Raw genomic sequence first — 22,561 nt, 5'->3', positions numbered from 1 at the left:
GTAGCGTGCCATAAAATAGCATCCATGTACCATTTTCAGGAGCATCCACTGCCAACCTAACCCAACCCTGAAGCAACTTCATGATTTGCCTTTCTCCCCGCCAGAAATCAGCTGAGAACACTGAGCATACCTAGTATTATTTAGAGCTGGGTAAGGAAGCTGCAGGTATGTGGGCGGCGCTGTGGGTTAAACCAGAGCCTAGGACTTGCCGATCAGAAGGTCGGCGGTTCAAATCCCCGCGACGGGGTGAGCTCCCGTTGCTCGGTCCCTGCTCCTGCCCACCTAGCAGTTCGAAAGCACGTCAAAGTGCAAGTAGATAAATAGGTACTGCTCCAGCGGGAAGGTAAACGGCGTTTCTGTGCGCTGCTCTGGTTCGCCAGAAGCGGCTTAGTCATGCTGGCCACATGACCCGGAAGCTGTACGCTGGCTCCCTCAGTCAATAAAGCGAGATGAGCGCCGCAACCCCAGAGTTGGTCACGACTGGACCTAATGGTCAGGGGTCCCTTTACCTAAGGAAGCTGCAACAGTGGTCACATGTATGAATATGAATACACAGAGCTGTATTTTGGCAGGCTGATTTTGCAAAACAGAACCTCCACTGATTGTGCATCATGTTTGGTTGTTAAAATTGACAACTTCTCTACTTTTATAACAGTTGCTGCCACTTGTTCTCAGTGCTGCTTGCAGCTTTCTTAAGATCTTCCATTAGACATGTGGAGGAATAGTTTGTGTCTCTGCTCAGAGCTGGAGCTTATCAGGTTCATTTGCTTTTTTTTTTTAATCAAACCTAAATAATCTAGCAGGGAGGAAGGCAAAGTAGAAGAAGGAAACTCCTTCTTTTCTCTCAAAGCCATCAGGGCTTGCTTGCTCCCATCCATTTTATAGTTAATTCCCCCAATCTCATACAAAAGGAAAATTTATTAAATATCACATTTAAAGTTGAAATATTTAACCAGTGAACTCTGAGCAATTCTAAATATATACTAAATCTATTGGAAACATGTTTAGATTCTTTGATAGTCACTTTTACATCTCTTTCTTTTGGTTTAACAAAAAAAAAATGTTTTCTATGAACAAAAAGCAACGAATTAGTATGGACTCTATTCTGTAAAGAAAACTTAAGTTAAGACAATAGCTACCTAAAATTATTTGTAGAACCCTTTAAGAAAAATCAGTTTCCATTTGTCTCTTTTTAAACACACACACATTTTATTAGGTTTGACCCATGATCTATGGGTTGCATTCAACATAGCACAAAGGCTAAGGTTCTGTCAGCACAATGATTTTCTCAAACAATGAAACCTTCCCCCCCTTCCCCCCCCAAAAAAATTTGTTCCAGGGTTTCCCCCAACCCTTCAGAGAAGTTTTAGGGATGGCATGTAGCACATGGAGGGGAGGAAAGGGGGGGGAAACCTTATTGCGCTAGCAGAAATCCTTGTGCTGGCTTCTGCTAGAGCAACAGTTTAGTTAAATACAGCCCTTTATCTACTTTGTACTTTTAAAATATTGGAGTTCAGTAGTCAGATCTAACAAGGAAGGTGCATATCTTAAAGAACATTGGAAATATTACTATTTCCAAGATACCCCATGAGGCCATTTGTACACTTATGCCACGGTTAGATTTCTAACATTCAAAATCCATGGCCCACTCCCTACCCTTGGAAAAGCTGAATTTTTACGTTAGTAAAGAGTACACATGGTGGACTTCTTACCGGTTTGTGGTCTTCCTCACTTGCATTTTCAAATTCTTCCAGGTCCTGAAAGGCAAAAGCAGATTCAGACTAAATTAAACAGCATTTATACAGGCTTTAGAATGTTCACTTCTTATGTCCATATAATCTTATGGTCTATACCGCAGATAAAGTCGGGTATTCACCAACATGAAAATCCATAAATCCCTGTAATTTCCTCAAAATGTTTCAATTTTACATTTTAAAGCTGGGGGGTGGGGGTGGATATCCAAGGGAAAAAAATTGTCTTCATGCCTTCTTACCTCTTCATCTTTGCCTTCGCTGTCAATCATGCTTCCACGATCACTGTCTACTGAACCTTCTGTATCATAGAACGGAAACAAAGAAGACTTATGTGCATATCATCTTATTCACTATATACCAAGATCCTTTCCCCAGGTAATAATTATACACAACTATGCATTCAACTTTCCACCTGACTCTTCTGTAACAATATGAAAGAGCTGACACCTGATTTACTTTTCCATTTGTATCATGTTTCCTACATTATTAAAAATATGAACCGTTTTGAGTGCTTTAGCAGAAAATCAGTATATAAATGTAGTAAATACATAATCAGACAATCCTTTTCACTCACATAATGATCACTTCCCTATTCACTTGCAACTTCAATTTTTCAAACCCAGAGACATTGAGTGGAAGAGCAGTCCTCTTTGGGTTCCTATGTCCAAGATGGGAGTGACAAGAAAAGTATTTTCCTTGCAAGAAAACTAGCAGTGGCTGCATGGATTCCCACAGAAAGGTTTCTGTGGATATCAGCACTCTGAATTTCCATGAGGGAACCATTTTTTTTTTTGTACGCTTTCAAATTCATCCCTACAGAAATGAAATTCTGGATCCTGCAACACAGTCCATTTCCATCCCTGCAGTAAAGGTAAAGGGACCCCTGACCATTAGGTCCAGTCGTGACCGACTCTGGGGTTGCGGCGCTCATCTCGCTTTATTGGCCAAGGGAGCCGGCGTACAGCTTCCGGGTCATGTGGCCAGCATGACTAAGCCACTTCTGGCGAACCAGAGGAGCGCACGGAAACGCCGTTTACCTTCCCGCTGGAGCGGTACCTATTTATCTACTTGCACTATGACGTGCTTTCGAACTGCTAGGTTGGCAGGAACTGGGACCGAGCAACGGGAGCTCACCCCGTCGCAGGGATTCGAACCGCCGACCTTCTGATCAGCAAGTCCTAGGCTCTGTGGTTTAACCCACAGCGCCACCTGCGTCGGTTTCCTTTTTAGTTTTCCACTAATCAGGAAACAGAACCAGTGGAGCAAATGGGAAAACCAGGATTTCTTTTTACAAAGAACGTATGTGAGAATATACAGATCTTTATTCTTGAATGTCCGAGCACTGTCTTTATAACAATTTACCGTATTTTTTGCTCTATAAGACTCACTTTTTCCCTCCTAAAAAGTAAGGGGGAAATGTGTGTGCGTCTTATGGAGCGAATGCAGGCTGCGCAGCTATCTCAGAAGCCAGAACAGCAAGAGGGATTCCTGCTTTCACTGCGCAGCGATCCCTCTTGCTGTTCTGGCTTCTGAGATTCAGAATATTTGTTTTCTTGTTTTCTTCCTCCAAAAACAAGCTCCAAAAACAAGGTGCATCTTGTGGTCTGGTGCGTCTTATAGAGCAAAAAATACGGTAGTTTGTATTCTCTGACTGCATTTGCTTTTGTTTCTTTTTGGAAAATTTAATAAGAGCAACAGTAACAAAACCATGTGAGGGAGAAAGCTCATCAGAAGATACCCTGATAGGTTCCATAAGGTGACAACTGAAAAAGATATGGTTTTGGGTACTCAAACATATTCAGTAGCCATCTCACACTTAAGTCATAACCAAAGTATCTAGTGGATTGTTCAAAATACTAAGATCAAAAAGCGACACATTTTTCAAAGCGTCAAAAATTAGCCATAGACTTAGGTTTTCCAAGCTAGTTAAGATTTTGTCAGGCACCCTTACAACATTTTTTGTAATGAAGTATTTGGCCTGCCTTAAGTCAAACACAAATCAATATTTACCAATACTTTATTAATCCTATCACACACCTTCACTGGAGAGATCGCCAAGCCCAACATCATCTTGCTCCATGAAGAGCTGAGAGCCAATTAAATACGGTAAAGGCCTGTCAATATAAAGATCCTATAAAAAAGGCAAAAAAGTGTTTTTAGATTTGAAATGAATATGCCACAGGTCAAAATTACACATTTCATAGATAAAACTCCAAAACACATTGAATGATTTGTAGTGTCTTGTCTTGATGGTAACTCCCAATTCCAGGTTTGAAATTTGGTACTCGGATACCACCAGGGAGTACAAAATTACCTCTAGGTGAGTCTCATCTTAGCAGATAAGGATAGAAGGAATAATGAGAGTGCCTCACTGAATTAACTCCCAATTGGGATCTTCCTTCTAACCGTAAAGTACAGTGGTACCTCGGGTTAAGAACTTAATTCGTTCGGGAGGTCCGTTCTTAACCTGAAACTGTTCTTAACCTGAGGTACCACTTTAGCTAATGGGGCCTCCCGCTGCCGCCGCGTGATTTCTGTTCTCATCCTGAAGCAAAGTTCTTAACCTGAGGTACTATTTCTGGGTTAGCGGAGTCTGTAACCTGAAGCGTCTGTAACCCAAGGTACCCCTGTATATCAGCTCCCTGATATACCAAGCAGCAGGAGGCCCCATTAGCTAAAGTGGTGCTTCAGGTTAAGAACAGTTTCAGGTTAAGTACGGACCTCCGGAACGAATTAAGTACTTAACCCGAGGTACCACTGTAGTTGCTCTGCAAAGTTTGAAATTAAAACATTGTAAATTTACTCTTTTAGAGACAAAGTTACATTACCTTTGGCTCTAATATTAGTTCTATCCTTTCATTAGTTTCTTCTTCAGAGTCTGAGTTCCCTGCTTTGATGTCCAGCTGTTCAAAGGCACTGTCCAACACCTGCAGCCCATAATTCACAGCTTCTTGGATTTTGGGAATCAGATCGGCTTCTTTCTGTTCACGGGTTTTCTCCTTTAGAATCAAAAGAACCACATTTCATTGTTAATTTCCCATTATACTCATTTTTCAAAAATGTGAGGGGGAAAGTTGGGATTTAGGTCAACATGGCTTGGCCACTCTTAACAGGCTGCATTACTAAATCTGGAGCTAAAACATCCTGAATGGAATGCCTTCATAAAGCTGGACTTTTTTTTAAAAAAAAATGCCCTCCTTTTCCCTTCTATGAAGAAGGCACTCAAAGTGGCTAACAAATAAAAAGCAAATATGAAAGCAATAATAATCCAATCATAAAAACACAAATAAGCTGAACTTAAAACTGCAGCACTAACTAACCATGATAAAAGAAGTCAACAGAACCTGATCACCAATAGTCATTTCCTACAAGACATGGAAGGGACGAGTACTCAGAATTGACAGTAATGAGCAGCAATACTGACAATCATGAGGCTGGATCAGAAAAGGGGAACCTGTGACCCTCCAGATGTTTTTGGCCTTTAATCCCCATCAGCCCCAGCCAACAGTCAAGGATGACAGGAAATATAGTACAATAACATCCGGAGAACTACAACTGCCCCACCCTGGGCTAAATACACAAGGTTAAGGCATATACGGCAAGACTGACTTTAAAAGAGAGAGATGGGGTGGAAAGAAAAGCTTTCTTGAATCACAGGACTGCAAAGTACCTTGGAGATCATCTATTCCAGGGGTAGACAATGCAGTGCCAGTGGTCAAGGAGGATGGGAGTCCAACAGTTTCTCAAGGGTACTACATTGGCTATCTCTGATCTAGTCTGATCCTTGTCTCAGTGCAGGATCTACAGGAAGCAACTACAGTATTCCTGACAGATGGCTATCTAGTTTCTATTTAAATACTTACAGTAAAGGAGAGTTCACTACCTCTCAAGGGGGTCTATTCCTCTGTTGAACAGCTATTACACTAGGAAGTTTCTCCTATTGTTTAGTCAAAATCTGCCTCCCTGGAATTTTGGCCCATTGATCCTGCCCTCTGGAGCAACAATGAACAAGTTTTAACTCAAATACAGACAGATTTTACAAGACTAGGGCCAGTCCTTGAAAACAGCCCTTCTCTAATAAGTCAAAAGATTGTAATGGACAAAAAGAGCACTTGGAGCTTTTAAATTCAAAAGCGGCAGCTTGAATTGTGCCTAGAAGCCAGCAGTTTGCCAATTAAGTAGACTCAAGCCAAGTTTAATAGGCTTAGATTGCAAGAGGACATTCTGCACTGTACAAACAGCCTTTGATGGCAGCTCTACTTAACTGCGTTCATTTTCCCATCAAAAGTGAAAAACAAAAGGACCCCAAATAGCATTTACAGTTCCCAACTGCAGAACTACTGCTTGGCTTGAGTGATAATTATTATATCTAACTGCAGCTTGACTAGTTGATGACCAGGTTTAGACATTTGCTGGGGTGAGAATTTTCATGTGGTGGTTAAGTGGGTACCCCTCTTTCTCACCACACAAATAACTTCATGCATGTCATGGGCAATCCACATGGGTTCTCAAAACTGATGTTTCCCCATTTGCGATTGTGCAGATAAGTTATCCACACAACTGGGAGCATGAATGGAGTGTGTATATCATATATCATGTTGGGGAGGGGATGTGATGAGCTCAATCCTGAAACAATTCACTGTCTTTGACACGTCTGCCTTTTAAATTGCACTCTGTGAAACTATCAAGAATGATAACACAACACGGCAGGAAATTCCAAAGATGGAATTACAGTCTCTCTCGAAGACTAAAGCCATAAAAAATAGGATCTTTAGCACTCAGGAACACCGTTCATCTGAAGGCTTTCAAATGGAATGATTCACCTGTGCCTCAAGCACATGAAATCCATTATTACACATTAGAGAAAGGAAGTGGGAAGCTGAGAGGGGAACAAACTACCATTGGACACCACCCTCTGAAACTATAGCTCATCCTCCTGAACCTTTCAACAAGCAGATTCCCACCCTCCCCACCTCAGAGAAAGGAAGAGAATGGTGGAAAGAGAAAGGTAATTTGGGAGGTGTAAGGAGGCAGAGATTGAATGTGCTTGCTTGGCAGCTCCAGAGAGGACCCAGGAGCTGGTAGGCAGGAGGTGGTTGACACACACTGACTACTCTCAAAATATAACAATGGCCTGCAAATATTGCAGTTTTGCTCTTGCAGAGGAGAAGCTTCCTATCAGCCATCACTGCCCTCTGCATCTGAATCCTCCATGATTAAAGCAGAACTCATTTTTTGGCAAGTGTGGGGAGAGTCTGCCATTGATAAATACCTCCTCCCACCCTCCCTGAACTTTCAATTTGTAATCTTCAGCATTGCAAATAAATATTGAAGGTTACCATTACCAATATATTACATATTCTTATGTATTATTACATATTCTTATGTAATCCACTTGCCTGTTCTGGCCTGTCGCTCACTTCAGATTTGGATATGGCTTCTTCCACTTCATCGTCATACACTCTCTATAAAATTTAATTCAAACATTTTTTTATTAAGTTTCAGCATCCGATACAAATAGCCTTCACAAGCAAAGGCAAGTCACCATGCTACCTGTACTATTAATACTTTTCAGTGGAAGAGCTGAACAGCAAGTGCCAAATGAAACCAGATTATGGCATCTGTTTAGCCTGCACCATCACAGATAACGTGGGTGGGTGGAGCTTTCAAGCCAAAGAGCCAAACAATACCCCCTCCCCCATAGCCCCTCTCCTAAAATGATTCATTCACTTCATGCATATGATCCCCAAGTGGAAAAAATGATAGTGAAGAAAGGAGCTGGGGGTTGTAAATCTGGTGGCCTGGAGGTGTGTTCAGCTCCCCTTACCCACGTACTTTGGCTCCCTTTCACTTAAAACTAGTTATGCTATAGCATAATCTGAAAATTCACTGTCCAACAAGTCAGTCATTCCTCAGTTTTCATGTTTGCATCCCGTTTCTTACACATCTCAGAGAGCAAGAATCTATCCTTGCATTATGGAATTCAAAAGCACCCAGTAATCAATTACATGCTTACATGATATTGTACTCAGAGGTACAAGGGATAGGCACACAAATCAAATCTATTAGAACCATTTTGTTCATTATGAGCACTTCCTTCTATGATGCCTTCTCATACTACACCAGAGTTGGCTTAAGCATATCTCAGTTCATATCATAGTATTCAATTACTGCACACTCACATTTTCAATGAACTGTGTATTTGAAAGCATGAGGAAGCCATTGAAGACATTGTGCAGCCGGCAATCTACACTCTTGGTTTCATGGATCAGCCTGTCCATTTGCTTCTTGATTTCATGTGTCCTGGAGATAGTTTGCTGGGAGAATTCTTGCAAGAACCGCAACAGCTACAAAAACAGAATATGCACTTGCTCAGACTTTTAAGCCATAGCTTAGAAACTGAAGTAATGTTGTAAGACAAGGAGAACCGGAAAGTGTTCTTCCTACAAAATAATTAAGCTTGCTATCCAGCAACTAAAAAATGCAACACAGGTAGCTAGAAAGCAGCTAAAAATATACTACTGACTGTGTAACAACCATATTCTTGGAGAATGAACCGAGAGTAGAATCTGAACTGTAATAAACAAAGTTGAACCTCATGATGCTCTATGTACTATAGAAGGTGTGAGGAACCTCCAGCCCACAGACCAAACTTGGCTCACAGGCCCATTTGGCCCACAAGGCTGTTTTCCCCAAGGAATTCCACAGGCAGAACATGGCTATTGGGAAGACCTCTTATACCCTACCACACCCCACATGTCTGACATTAAGAGGGTTCAGATGACCACCACTCCCATACACATTGTAAAAACAAGTACGTGCTTGCAGGGCTGCATAGGTCAACCCTGCCACTCCCACCAACACATCTGGCAGCTAGCTATCCTTCTGGCATTTATTGAGTGCAAGGATGGACCCTAATCAGATCAGGATTACTTGCAAGGAGGAGTATTATGTTCAGAACTCTGGGTGGGGGGGGGGGGGGAGATGGCTGCTATGTGAAGTGGGGTAGGTATGCATGGATTTATGTTGGGCTGCAGGACTTTTGTTGTGGGGGGGCAGAACCAAACTATCTGCAACATAAATGGTCAGTTAGTGTAGTATTTTTATTGTTCTACTTGATTGGGGGGGGGGCAGCTGCCCCCCTGCAACTCCCTGGCCATGCCCATGTGGGCAGAGCTTGCCACACACACACATTCTTTCCATGGGTGTAAGAGATCATCTCTTATGATGCACAAAGCAATGGGGTGAAAGGCTGCGTCCGTCTCCTGGGTGATTTGCAAATGTCCACACACTTGCAACACACAGGTGGCAGTGCCACAATTTGCATCCCAACTGCCTTTAGGCACCACCACACTTAAGGAAGAGAGGTGGGGCACTAACATCGCACCACTTTTGCAACTCCACCGCCAGCAGAAGGGTGGCTCATTTCTGAAAGGAAGACACAAGCCACTTCTTCCTTCTGTTCCGACAACAAAATGGGACTTGCTTAGAAGGTGGTGGACTCTCCTTCATTGGAGATTTTTAAGAAGAGGTTGGATGGTCATCTGCCATGGATGCTTTATAGTTGAGATTCGGGGTCCCTTACCCTACAGTTCTATGATTCCTCTTATTCTTCTGGCAGTGCATGCCTGCTACCTGGAGCATGTTGTGCCCTTCTCCCTATAGGCAAGAAAGAGGTGACCGAGGCTTTTAAAGCATAGGAAGCGGAAAGTAGGGTTTGCCATCTTTGTTCTGGCAAAACATAGGACAGAGCCGGGTGGGTTTTTCTTTTCATCTGGCGCTGAAGTGACTTCAAAACAATCCATTACATTACAACCTAGTGCAGCCTAACAGGATGGCCCCTCTGGAATTTGTCACACATGCACACAAATTCGCAAATCTTGTGCTTGGCTATCTGGAGCTTAAACACACGACATTTCACACCCCCTTTAAAAAAACACATGCTTTTGGCCAAAGAAGATGAAGAAGATTGGCAAAACAAACTATTGAACAATGCAGGACATATTACATAATTGAAACCCAAGAAAGAAAAGGACTTTTTTTAAAAAAAAGGAAAAATGTTTAAGGCATATATTGCAAGCTTTGTGTATAGGTTTCTACATTAGGCAAACTTCTAAAAGTCACTTGTAACAACATGAGTAAGATTTTAAAATTGGACTGTGAAGAATATAAGATGCTACAGACGTGCATGAATTAGTATAAAATAACGGAACCAGGATTGGGATTGGAGAGAAGTCAATTAAGATATATGAGTTAAATTTTTGATATGATGTTATTTTGGTTTTGTTGTTGTTGTTATTATAAAATTTATAAATTGTATCTTAAAAAAACAAAAAACCAAAGTTAGGACCCCTAACTTTGCAAAGAGATAGGTAGCCGTGTTGGTCTGCCATAGTCAAAACAAAAAATTTTTTTTCCTTCCAGTAGCACCTTAAAGACCAACTAAGTTAGTTCTTGGTATGAGCTTTCGTGTGCATGCACACTTCTTCAGATTCAGGTATCTGAAGAAGTGTGCATGCACACGAAAGCTCATACCAAGAACTAACTTAGTTGGTCTTTAAGGTGCTACTGGAAGGAATTTTTTTTTTTGTTTTGCAAAGAGAGAGAGAGAGACCTGAAATACTGGACGAATATTTATCAGCACAGGACGTAGCATTTTATATTGAAGCAGGAGGCCATCCCGTATTACACAGGATAGGTGGCGACCCTAGCAGGGCAGGGCAAGGGGAACGACAGAAACGCCCCCCCGCCCTCCGCAGGCACCCTGGTCACGGGCTGCGCTCTCTGCACGCGCTCAGGAGCGCTGTTGCCGCCGCCAGGGTGGCAAACGCCTGGCAGCCCCCTCACGACGCGTTTATCCGGCAGCGGCCCCGGCCTCTCACCCCCGCGTCGGCGGCCAAGGACCAGCAGGGGCTCCCGGCTCGGACCTCCTCCAGGGACCAGGCTCGCTCCCACAGCAGCAGCGCCGCCGCCGCCGCCGTAGCCCCGGGGGGAGCCTCCGCCGCCGCCGCCGCCGCCCCCGACGAGGACGACGACGAGGACGACGCGGGAGGAGAAGCGGCCGACGACGACATGGTCGCTGACGGGAAGACGCTGAGGCGCCCCTCGCGACGGCGGTTTAACTGCCACCCTCGGTCCAGCGGTCAGCTGACTCCTCCCGGGCGGGTCGCGTGACTGGGCTGCCGGCTGTTAGAGGCATGGAAAAAAAAGGGAAGAGCCGCCCCGCGCGCCGCGGCTTCCGGCCTCATTTCGAGATTTCGGAAGCGCAGTGGGCGGGGGGGGGGAGGGAGGGAACCGTGAGGGCGCATGCGCGAGAAAGGGCTGGCGTGCGCGCACGCGCGCACGGCGAGGCTGTACGTTCCACATAGAGCCCCGCCCCCTTCTCATGGAATCGTTCAGAAAGGGGAAAGGGGCCCGTGGGTCATCTAGTCCACCCCCGCCCCGGCATAGCTGTCAACTTACAGATTTGTACATAAGGGATCAGCAGCCAAAATAAGGGATTTTGCTTGGCTTATGCAGAAATCCGCCACTGATGGAGCCATGCTGCTTTGGCTGCCACTGACTGTTTTGCAGGGGGTTGGACTAGATGATCCTAAGGGTCTATAACTCCCACCAAAGAAGAGGGGCAGACAAAACTGATGAACGACGTCCAGATGGCAAAGCTTACAGGCAGAATTAGAAACCAGGAAGAGGACCTCTTTAATAAAGAATGGGGAAAGTTTATAATTTAGTTGGAAAGCTATTGCCAAGAGTTACATACATTGGTAGGATTGACAGAAAACTTGTAGTAAAAATTTGAACTATGGATGGACAAATGATTGTTAAAAATAGAGTTATGAAAGGGATGCAGAGGGGGAAATCACTACATTAAGATGCTGCACTGGTTGGAGGGGATGCTAAGCAGCACGTCCTGGGGCGAGGAGTTCCATCGGCCCTTCCCTGCCTGAGGGGGGGGGGAGGGAGAGAGACTCTCGCCCATGCCGCCTGCAAGCCTGGCATGAGGCGCGCCGAAACACCGCCCTTCTGCATCCCTCCCCATCCCCTCCTCTTCCTCCTCCCTCAGGCTGCCTCCTCAGCCACCTCCGGCTTCCCCTGGCAGCGCGGCGGAAGTCTCGCAAGAGAGGGGCTGCCTGCCCGCCCGCTGCCACCCGTCTCCTCACAACGTGCCCGGGGGGAAAGGGAGAGACGGAGATGCGGCAGCTCGTGCGCGCTCTCTCTTGAGGCGGAGGACCCCGAGCCGCTGCTTCCCTCCCGAGCCGGGCGAGCATGAAACCCGGTCAAGCTTGCAAAAATTTATCATTTGCCTGATAATAAATGTTGGAAATGTAAAGAAAATGAAGGCACATTCTTTCACCTTTGGTGGACGTGCCCAAGGATTAAGGCTTTCTGGGAGACGATATATAATGAACTGAAAAAGGTATTTAAATATACCTTCTTGAAGAAACCAGAGGCCTTTCTTCTGGGCATAGTTGACCAATCGGTGTTAAAGAAGGATAGAACTTTCTTTATGTATGCCACAACAGCAGCAAGAATACTTATTGCAAAATATTGGAAGACACAAGATCTACCCACTTTGGAAGAATGGCAGATGAAGGTGATGGACTATATGGAATTGGCAGAAATGACCGGCAGGATCCGAGATCAGGGGGAAGAGTCAGTGGAAGAAGATTGGAAGAAATTTAAAGATTATTTACAGAGATATTGTAAAATTAATGAACTTTAGAATAATGTTGGATTAAAATTAAGAGGTTTCTAGCTGTAATGGGTTAAAAGAATATGAAAAAAATGGGTTTATAAAAGTAAAATTTCAAGATCACAACAATTTAAGAATAAAGATTTGGGTAGAATAAAGAGGGAAACAAATTGCTGAGCTAATAAATTGAATTGGAATACAAAAAAGAGAGGTATGAGGAGGTCCAAGAAACAAGTAAATGAAAAATAATGTGATGGGAAAAAAAAAAGAAACCCGGGAAATTTAAGGGACATCATCAATAAGGGACAGCAGCGGGACATGGCGCTGGGATAAGGGAGTTTCCCGCCAAATAAGGCACGGTTGACAGCTATGCGCCCCGGCAGTGCAGGAATCTCAACAAAAGCATGTGGGGTTCTGAGAGTGAAGGTGATGAAGAGGAAGATCTTTATTTATAACCCGCCTTTCCCCCCTGGCAGCTAAAATAAGAGCAGCTCAAAACATAGCTGCTCAAAACAAACGGGAGGACAAAGAAAAGAAGAAAAACCCAAGCTATATTATATATATTACAATTTAGAATACTCATTTTACATTCTTATAAATGACTTCTTCTCCTCTTTCCATGGTTCGTTTGACATATCATAAATCCCTGCATATTTTACAAAAACCATTATTGCATCCATCAAAACTCATTTACACTGTTGAATTTACAAGAAGAAGCAAGTTTTTGTTCTGTTTAATTTGACAACTTTTTACAAATCCGTTGCACTCCATTGTCGACATTTACAACAGCGGTTTTGATTCAAGGTCTCTGATTTTTTAAAATTAAATGTAACCTTTTATTGATTGTGAAAATTGTATAGAAATGAACAAAATGGTATATTATTTTTACAAGGTACAAAAAAGAAAACTCACATAACAGTAGGTTGCAAAACTCTTCATGATCAGTGTACCAGTATATACAATATCTTGTAATAAACATGTCAAGAATTATTCCAGAAGGTCTCGCCAGCATGATTCCAGTATAACATCTGCACTCTCAAATCCGCACCCTCAAATTAATTGTAATTAATGTTGGAATCAGCAGTTCTGCCCTTTGGAATCCAGAACTCAGTTTTGTGATCTTCCGGTACCTAGTTAATAGCATACTGGACTAAAACCATTTTATGTGGTGTATCTTGCAAGTGTTAGGCTGAACTCCTACAGCAATCCTGCAGAGTATATGAAGGCCAAAAAGTTTTTGTTTTTAAACCAGTTGGGTTTACATGAAATTACCTAGTCTTGGCCACAAGGTGGGGCAAAGGAACATGGAACCTCTGGAAGTGACTATTGATGTGATCATGAATTGGGCAACTTGCAAAAAGCAGGTGCAAAAATCCTTTCTTGGGCTGACTGGCAAAAGCAGTAGGTTTGTAGCCCTTTCCAATGCTGTTCTCTAGCCAGTCCCTCACTGAATTACTCTTGGAAATGCCAAGCAGTCTGGAGTATCAATTTGCTCCGATTTTGAGTAACATTTCCCCCCAGAGACATAGGTTAATAAACATTTCCTTGGGCTGTACTGTATTTGATACACTGATATATAGATCTTATTGGAAAGGGGTTTACTTCATAAACACTCTCCATCAGTTCCAGTTGAAAACTTACCTTTAAAAGCCTGAAAAATAGTAAAAGATTACTAGAATCCTCTCTAGCCTTACATCACCGGAGTGGGGGGGGGGTGTTGTGTTTCCACAATCAAGCACCCAAGATTATTTTATCAAGACAGCTTTCCTCACCCTTGAATTAAGTAAGCCTCAAAAATGTGTTTCCCTGTCTCCCATTCTAGCAGGCAAGAAAAAAGGACCAGCTGTTCAGACATTCAGGCTCCTTTCATCCCGTTCTTCTGACATAATTAGTTGTTACAAGGGGTGAAATGGTAGCGTAGGCATATTAACTTGTTGATTCTCAATTCTTTTTTCCATTTCTGAAAAAGGTTAGACACTCAGGCTCTTCAGGCTAAAATAACCAAAGCGGACTCTTCCGACAATGCAATTAAAATCTCAGCTCCAGCCACGGAGCTATGAAGGCTCTGGCTCAACTATCTCCCTGCCCTAGATCTCAGTCTAACAAGTGAGGGATCAATAGGTTCATGGCCGGACCAAGAGATTTTGGCAGCCAAGGCGAACGACAAAATGGCGCCTTCCCCATCTTTGGTAGAAGGGGTGAATGAACCTATACATTGGGAACCGGGTGCGGGGATAAAGATCTACTTTGGGAATGAGCAGGAAGTGGGATTCAAAGGGCATTGCAGAGGAGAAAAGGGGCCTGCTCTGTATTATACAGGACAAGTGGCAACCCTATGTGTAGATCCTGCTGCCTGAGGCCCCTTGCCTCATGGGTGGGCCGGCCCTGAATATGTTAGTTCAAATGTAGCCTAGGTGACCCAGCCATAGTTGCAAGCATATTGGGAGTGGGGAACATCAGGAGCATACCTGTCAACTTACAGATTTGAAAATAAGGGACCAGCAGCCTCAAAAATAAGCGATCAGCAGCCAAAATAAGGGATTTTCCCAGCACAGGTATGTTCAACTTCTGAGCCCCTCCGAGCCAAAGGCAGAAAGCCCAGCCAGCAGCCAAATGAAGCCTCAAGCGGTGGTTCCCACAGCGCAGCAACCCGGCAAAGGGGATGCAGCAAGGAAAACCACCGCCACCTCTCCGCTGGGAAGCGCTGAGCAAAGGCGAGTCCCCAGGCAATGCAGCCGATTTGATCGGCACAAGGCATGCAAGCTCCACCCCCCAGTCGTTCTTAGATTCCTTATTGGGTGAGCAACGCAGCCAAGCAACACAGTTGGAGCCTTCCTCCTCCCTGGCCGGCAGGCAGGAAGGGAGAGGAGCTGCTTCCTTTGAAACCCGGGAAATTTAAGGGACATCATCAATAAGGGACAGCAGCGGGACACGGCGCTGGGATCAGGGAGTTTCCCGCCAAATAAGGGACGGTTGACAGCTATGATCAGGAGCTACTCTGGGAGCCAGTAGCATACAATAGTGATGAGAAACCTTTTGCATTATTATCGAGGGTGCCATTTCCTTGGGACCCACATGCCTTGGGTAGTCCAGAGCCTGCGGTGGGTGAGCCCAGAGCCCAGAGGGTAGAACAATCCCTTTTCTCTCTTGTTTTCTGCTTTCTCCTTCTCTTGCTTCCTCCCATCCAACAGGCTGGCAGGAGAAGGACCAATTGCTCTTTCCAGAGAGGGGCCTTTCCCCTTCCTTGTCCCACCATCCCACTTTAGTCACACACACCCCCTTTGCCCTTTCTCTCTCCCTCAGGGCTCCCAGGCGGTTATATACTGGAGTTCTCATTAACGGTTTTCGGCAATTCTCCATTTTGTTTATCAAAGGCTGCTTCACTCCACCGACTGATGTGACTCAAGGGGTTAAGTGTTTCATTTAGGAAATTGCACTGTTCTCTGTGCTACTTAACATCATTTCGGACTCCATCTGGCATTAAGCTTTGACATCTGGGCTTATAGATGGACACTATCAAGGATTTAATTGGATTTTGCCACCAGGGGAAGAAATGCTCAACTTGCTGTAGCAACATGGTGGAAAGGCAGTGATGCCCGATCAGAATCCAGCACCAGTTTAAAGATTCCTGCATTTAGGATTCACCCTAGTCACAGATTTCCGAGATATTAAACGGGTTGGTGCAGACAAGGCTGCTGAGCCAATGAATAACTTGCATGCCCTCCATGGCTTCTCCATTGCTACTGCTGCCTGCCTCCTCCATTGGGCTACAACCACCACAGCCCATCCCCATGCAATGCACCAGCTCTGGGGGGCAGGCAGAGAGCAGAGCCCCCAGGATGGGAAGAAAGGGGGAGTGGAGCACAAGGAGTCTTTATTTTATTTTATTTTCAATGCTTTGTGCATTCAACGCGGCAGCCAGGCTGGTGACTGGGAGCAGCCACCGAGACCATATAACACCGGTCTTGAAAGACCTACATTGGATCCCAGTACGTTTCCGAGCACAATTCAAAGTGTTGGTGCTGACCTTTAAAGCCCTAAACGGCCTCGGCCCAGTATACCTGAAGGAGCGTCTCCACCCCCATCGTTCTGCTCAGACACTGAGATCCAGCGCTGAGGGCCTTCTGGCGGTTTCCTCACTGTGAGAAGCCAAGTTACAGGGAACCAGGCAGAGGGCCTTCTTGGTAGCGGCACCCTCCCTGTGGAACGCCCTCCCACCAGATGTCAAAGAGAAAAACAACTACCAATAATGGAGGCATACAATTTGGACAAAAAAGTTGGCTTCCAGGTGGAGAAATCAAAATTGGAAACAGAATTGTTAGATTCAAAAATTAAGAATTTGTCAAGAATGTATAACTTGCTGTTGAAATGGAACACTCAGGATGAAACGGTAAAATCAGCTATGATCAAATGGGCACAAGATGTTGGACATAACATAATGATGGCTGACTGGGAAAAATTATGGACCGCAGGTATGAAATTTACAGCATTTAATGCCCTAAGAGAAAATTTAATGAAAATGATTTATAGGTGGTACATGACACCAGTCAAGCTTGCAAAAATTTACCATTTGCCCGATAATAAATGTTGGAAATGTAATGAGACTGAAGGTACATTCTTTCACCTTTGGTGGACATGCCCAAGGATTAAGACATTCTGGGAGATGATTTATAATGAAATGAAAAAGGTATTTAAATATACCTTCCTGAAGAAACCAGAGGCCTTTCTCCTGGGCATGGTTGGCCAATTGGTGCCAAAGAAGGATAGAACTTTATTTATGTATGCAACAACAGCAGCAAGAATACTTATCGCGAAGTATTGGAAGACACAAGATCTACCCACCCGGGAAGAATGACAGATGAAGTTGATGGACTATATGGAACTGGCGGAAATGACTGGCAGAATCCGAGACCAGGGAGAAGAATCGGTGGAAGAAGACTGGAAAAAGTTTAAAGACTATTTACAGAAATACTGTAAAATTAATGAATGTTAGAAAAATGTGGAAATGAAGTTGTATGGCTTTAGTAGAAATGCTATAAGGAACTAAGTATAAATAGATTATTAGAGTATTAAAGGAAAAAATAAGGTTATAATATGTTAAGATAATTATAGGATAGAAAACAGAGGAAGATGGAAAGGAATTGCTGAAACAATTAACAGAAGTGGAACACAAAAAGGGAGGTGTGAGGGAGGTGTGAGGAGGTCGTTGAAATAAGTGAATGAAAGATAAGATATTGAAATTGTTTGATGTGTTTTAAATTGTTTTTATTTTGTTTTGTTAGTTTAATGTGTTAGTGTTATGTAGTGTTTTTGTATTGTATTGTATTGTTTATTTTGTTTTGTTTAAATTGTTGGAAAAGTAATAAATATTATTTAAAAAAAGAGAGAGAGAGAAAAACAACTACCAGACTTTTAGAAGACATCTGAAGGCAGCCCTGTTTAGGGAAGCTTTTAATGTTTGATGTATTACAGTATTTTAATATTTTTTTGGAAGCTGCCCAGAGTGGCTGGGGAAGCCCAGCCAGATGGGCGGGGTATAATTTTTATTTTTATTATTATTATTATTAGTTTCCTTCTAAAATTTATTGATTGGCGTGTGTTTTCCTTTTTGTAAATCTACCAAAGAACAGCACAACATAAAATAAAATCAGAATTAATGTGTTTTCTCAGGACTGGGAAGGGGGTGCGTGTGTGTCGTTGGTATAAGGGTGGTATAAATGCTCTGGGGGGGGTGACAAAAAATGGAAGGGTCAAGGAGGGTCAGTTGGCAGGGGGGGGAGTGAGAAATGTCCCTATTTTCATCTGAGGAAAGTTGGCAAACTTCTCAGATGAACTTGGCAAACGTGTTCACAGATATGTGGTTGTTGTTGTTGTTTAGTTACTAAGAATGACAGGGGAATTCCATACAAATCTGGGGTGGAGGAGGAGGCTAAATGCAGGGCGATTTCCAGGAAAATACGCTGCTGGTGTTGCATTGGGACCAAGTGGAAGGAACCTTGCACAAGGAATGGTTCTTGGGTTCCATAGATTTCAATATAGAAGCTTTGCCACCCGCAGAACTGAGTTCGGTGGAATTGTCCGCATAACACGCTCTCAAAGGTTGCTGGGTAAAGAATAGAGGGCAAATACATCATTTTCTCAGAACTAGCAGGAACCTTTTCTTTACCCGTCCTGTTTGTTTAAAGCAATTTTTTATTTTGCAACACTCCCACCATTGTACCAAGCTTTAAGGCTGCAGTTTACACTTGTCTTGTTTTAATTAAGTAGAAGGTCAAATCGCAACTAACACACTGAGCCAGAATTTCAGGGCAGCAAATTCGCTTGCATCAAAGAGCTCAGTTGCTGAAGCCCATGTGCAGATGACACAACCTTGATGGCAGAAAGTGAGGAGGAATTAAAGAACCTTTTAATGAGGGTGAAAGAGGAGAAGGCAAAATATGGTCTGAAGCTCAACATCAAAAAAACGAAGATCAGGGCCACTGGTCCCATCACCTCTTGGCAAATATAAGGAGAAGAAATGGAGGCAGTGAGAGATTTTACTTTCTTGGGCTCCATGATCACTGCAGATGGTGACAGCAGCCACGAAATTAAAAGACGCCGGCTTCTTGGGAGAAAAGCAATGACAGACCTAGACAGCATCTTAAAAAGCAGAGACATCACCTTGCCAACAAAGGTCCGTATAGTAAAAGCTATGGTTTTCCCAGTAGTGATGTATGGAAGTGAGAGCTGGACCATAAAGAAGGCTGATCGCCGAAGAATGGATGCTTTTGAATTATGGTGCTGGAGGAGACTCTTGAGAGTCCCATGGACTGCAAGAAGATCAAACCTCTCCATTCTGAAGGAAATCAGCCCTGAGTGCTCACTGGAAGGACAGATCGTGAAGCTGAGGCTCCTGTACTTTGGCCACCTCATGAGAAGAGAAGACTCCCTGGAAAAGACCCTGATGTTGGGAAAGATGGAGGGCACAAGGAGAAGGGGATGACAGAGGACTAGATGGTTGGACAGTGTTCTTGAAGCTACCAGCATGAGTTTGACCAAACTTTGGGAGGCAGTGGAAGACAGGAGTGCCTGGCGTGCTCTGGTCCATGGGGTCACGAAGAGTCGGACATGACTAAACAACAACGTGGCATTTCACTGGTCCATCTGGCCTGACATTGCAAAGTTAGGTCCCCCAGAGTATGGGACTTATTAAAACTGATTTTCCTTCAGTTTTGATCACATATTTAACTTCTCCACCAGTAGGAAAATTGACTTTCAGATGTACCCCAAAGAAAGTCACACAGATAAAATGTCTCTTGAAAGTTTTTAAGCAGGACACCATTTTCAATTTAAAAACAAAAAAACCCACGACTTTATCATCGTAAGACCTTCCGTTTCCCCAAAAGATAATATAATTACGCATGAATCATCAGGGTCAGCAATATGCCACAATACAAAGTACAAAAAACCTATTTGTTGTCTAAGTAACCTCACAGTTTTAAAAACACAAACAATGTGCTATTAACATCCATATAATTATAACATTAAGGGACGCGGGTGGCACTGTGGGTTAAACCACAGAGCCTAGGACTTGCCAATCAGAAGGTCGGCGGTTTGAATCCCCACGACGGGGTGAGCTCCCATTGCTCAGTCCCTGCTCCTGCCAACCTAGCAGTTCGAAAGCACAAAGTGCAAGTAGATAAATAGGTACCGCTCCAGCGGGAAGGTAAACGGCATTTCCGTGTGCTGCTCTTGTTTGCCAGAAGCGACTTAGTCATGCTGACCACATGACCTGGAAGCTGTACGCCGGCTCCCTTGGCCAATAAAGCGAGATGAGCACCGCAACCCCAGAGTCGGCCACGACTGGACCTAATGGTCAGGGGTCCCTTTACCTTAACCTTAATTATAAGATGGCGAGATGGTTGGACAGTGTTCTCGAAGCTACCAGCATGAGTTTGTCCAAACTGCGGGAGGCAGTGGAAGACAGGAGTGCCTGGTGTGCTCTGGTCCATGGGGTCACGAAGAGTTGGACACGACTAAACGACTAAACAACAACAATTATAACATTATAACACAGGGGGTCTTATTGCCCACTGATAAGCATCCCTTCTCTGGTCAGATTTAATGTTAATATACCCAAACTGAGGATTTTGAATTCTTTATATATTCTTCTTGTGCAAAAAGAATTTAGTAGAGAGAGTATTTAAGAGAGAGAGCCTTCTGGCGGTTCCCTCACTGTGAGAAGTGAGGTTACAGAGAACCAGGCAGAGGGTCTTCTCGGTGGTGGCGCCCGCCCTGTGGAACACCCTCCCACCAGATGTCATGGAAATAAACAACTATCTGACTTTTAGAAGACATCTGAAGGTAGTCCTGTTCAGAGAAGTTTTTAATGTTTGATATTTTATTGTGTTTTTAATATTCTGTTGGGAGCTGCCCAGAGTGGCTGTGGCAACCCAGCCAGATGGGTGGCATATAAAATAATAATAAAATTGTTAATTGTTGTTGTTGTTATACTGAAAGGCCTTTTTGGTATTCTTACAAATACGTTTGTTTATTTCAGGACTGGCCCAAGACATTTTGGCCCCTGAGGCAAACCGCCAAATGGTGCCTCTCCTCCCCACTAGAGAAGAAGGGGTGAATGATGATCTACATCAGGAACCAGTGGGGAAGTAAGATTGACATCAGGATCTGTTGCCCCTGGGGATCCTGCCACCCGAGGCAGTGGCCTCACTTGGCCTCATGTGTGGGCCAGTCCTGGTTTCTTCATAAGCGTATGCTTCCATGTTTCGGTCAACCAAGGTAGCTGATCTGTTCACTTATTTTATTTTAGCAGCTTTTATCCTGGTTATATTGCTTATGCTATGGTGACAAAAGCAGCAAACTTAGTTACCGTATTTTTCGCTCTATAGGACGCACTTTTCCCCCTCCAAAAATTAAGGGGACATGTGTGTGCGTCCTATGGAGCAAATGCAGGCTCCTTGGCTTCAGCGATAGCAACGCGAAGCCTCTGAAGAGCAGAGGGAGCGCTCCCTCCGCACTCTGGAGGCTTCGCGTTGCTTTCGCTGAAGCCTGGAGAGCGGTCAGTGCGCACCGACCCCTCTCACTCTCCAGGCTTCAGGGATAGCCGCCTGAAGCCTTTGGAGCACAGCGGGAACTCGCGCTGCGCTCCAAAGGCTTCGGGTTCCTTTTGCTGAAGCCAGGAGAGCAAGACTCTCCTGGCTTCAGCAGAGAGGGAGAGCTGCGCAGCGCCCCTTCAGCCAAGCGGGAGGAGAAATGGAAGGGGCTCCGTTTCTCCTGCTGCTTCGCTGAAGGGGCGCTGAGCAGAGAGGGGGAGAATTTTTTTTTTCTTGTTCTCCCCCTCTAAAACAAGGTGCGTCCTATGGTCGGGTGCATCCTATAGAGCGGAAAATACGGTAATTAGAAAGACAGATAAAGGTTGAGCGTGGGGGAATGGCATTTTATACTGGAAAATAGGAGTCTTAAGACGGTAGTCCTATACTCAAGTTATCCAGCGGTGAGCTCCATTGAGCTCAATGGAGCAGACATGTAGGACAGTGATCTAGTTTATTGTGTTGTCAAAGAATAGAATGCTGTTGGGACACTTGTTATGGTCACTAAAACTGAACATGGACTACTTAAGCCATTTTTAGAACAAACGAGAAAGTCACATAGGCAAAGAGTTCAAGTTAAATAAGCAAATAAAGTAACTTTTTATTCATGCGTTTTGGAATCAGTGGTCTAGAACTGAAATGTCTCATTCCTATCCAAATGCACTTCACATCAAATGACTGAGAGGGGTAATTCATTGTTTATTCCAGGTGAGTTATTTAAACTTTGAATAGCTTACCCATAGCAGGTCAGTGCAACAATAGCTTTCCCCAAATGTGCTCTCCCCGACATTTGTGCTTTCCCCCAAATATCTCTTTGATGGTCTGCCAGAAGACAGATCCCTTGAACTTAATTCTTCCTCTGCTTATTTTTGAATCAAAGTGAGGTGACTGCTTCATCATTCTCTTGAGGTTACAAGCAAACACAGGTGATCCGTATTAATGATCCATTGGCCTAACACTCCAGTTCTAAAAATAACGTTGGAAGCCTGCCCTCCTAGAAAAAGAGGCCAGGACAAATGAGACAA

General features: G+C 44.0%; 1 protein-coding gene across 11 annotated transcripts in view; it reads right to left on the bottom strand.

Moving 5' to 3' along the window:
• The window catches only part of LOC310763403 (WASH complex subunit 2-like), a 43,643-nt gene extending 32,577 nt beyond the window's left edge, over positions 1–11,066 (bottom strand). For 7 of the 11 annotated variants that reach the window (XM_083615516.1, XM_083615522.1, XM_083615524.1 and 4 more), the window contains exons 1-7: positions 10,637–11,066; positions 7,937–8,101; positions 7,154–7,219; positions 4,583–4,753; positions 3,792–3,885; positions 1,994–2,052; positions 1,713–1,757 (exon numbers count right to left, since the gene is read on the bottom strand). In XM_083615516.1, the coding sequence (XP_083471642.1) occupies positions 1,713–1,757; positions 1,994–2,052; positions 3,792–3,885; positions 4,583–4,753; positions 7,154–7,219; positions 7,937–8,101; positions 10,637–10,828 (792 nt within the window). In that variant the 5' untranslated portion in view covers positions 10,829–11,066. The remainder of the gene's footprint in view (positions 1–1,712; positions 1,758–1,993; positions 2,053–3,791; positions 3,886–4,582; positions 4,754–7,153; positions 7,220–7,936; positions 8,102–10,636) is intronic. The other 4 variants (XM_083615520.1, XM_083615525.1, XM_083615521.1 and 1 more) reach the window with 1 other exon arrangement.
• Between the last annotated feature and the right edge of the window lie 11,495 nt (positions 11,067–22,561).

Source organism: Podarcis filfolensis (assembly GCF_964270895.1).
Source record: "Podarcis filfolensis genome assembly, chromosome: 5".
NCBI classification, from domain to species: Eukaryota; Metazoa; Chordata; class Lepidosauria; order Squamata; family Lacertidae; genus Podarcis; species Podarcis filfolensis.
Note: the sequence above shows the minus strand (reverse complement) of the source record. Positions and strands in the feature narration are given on the sequence as shown.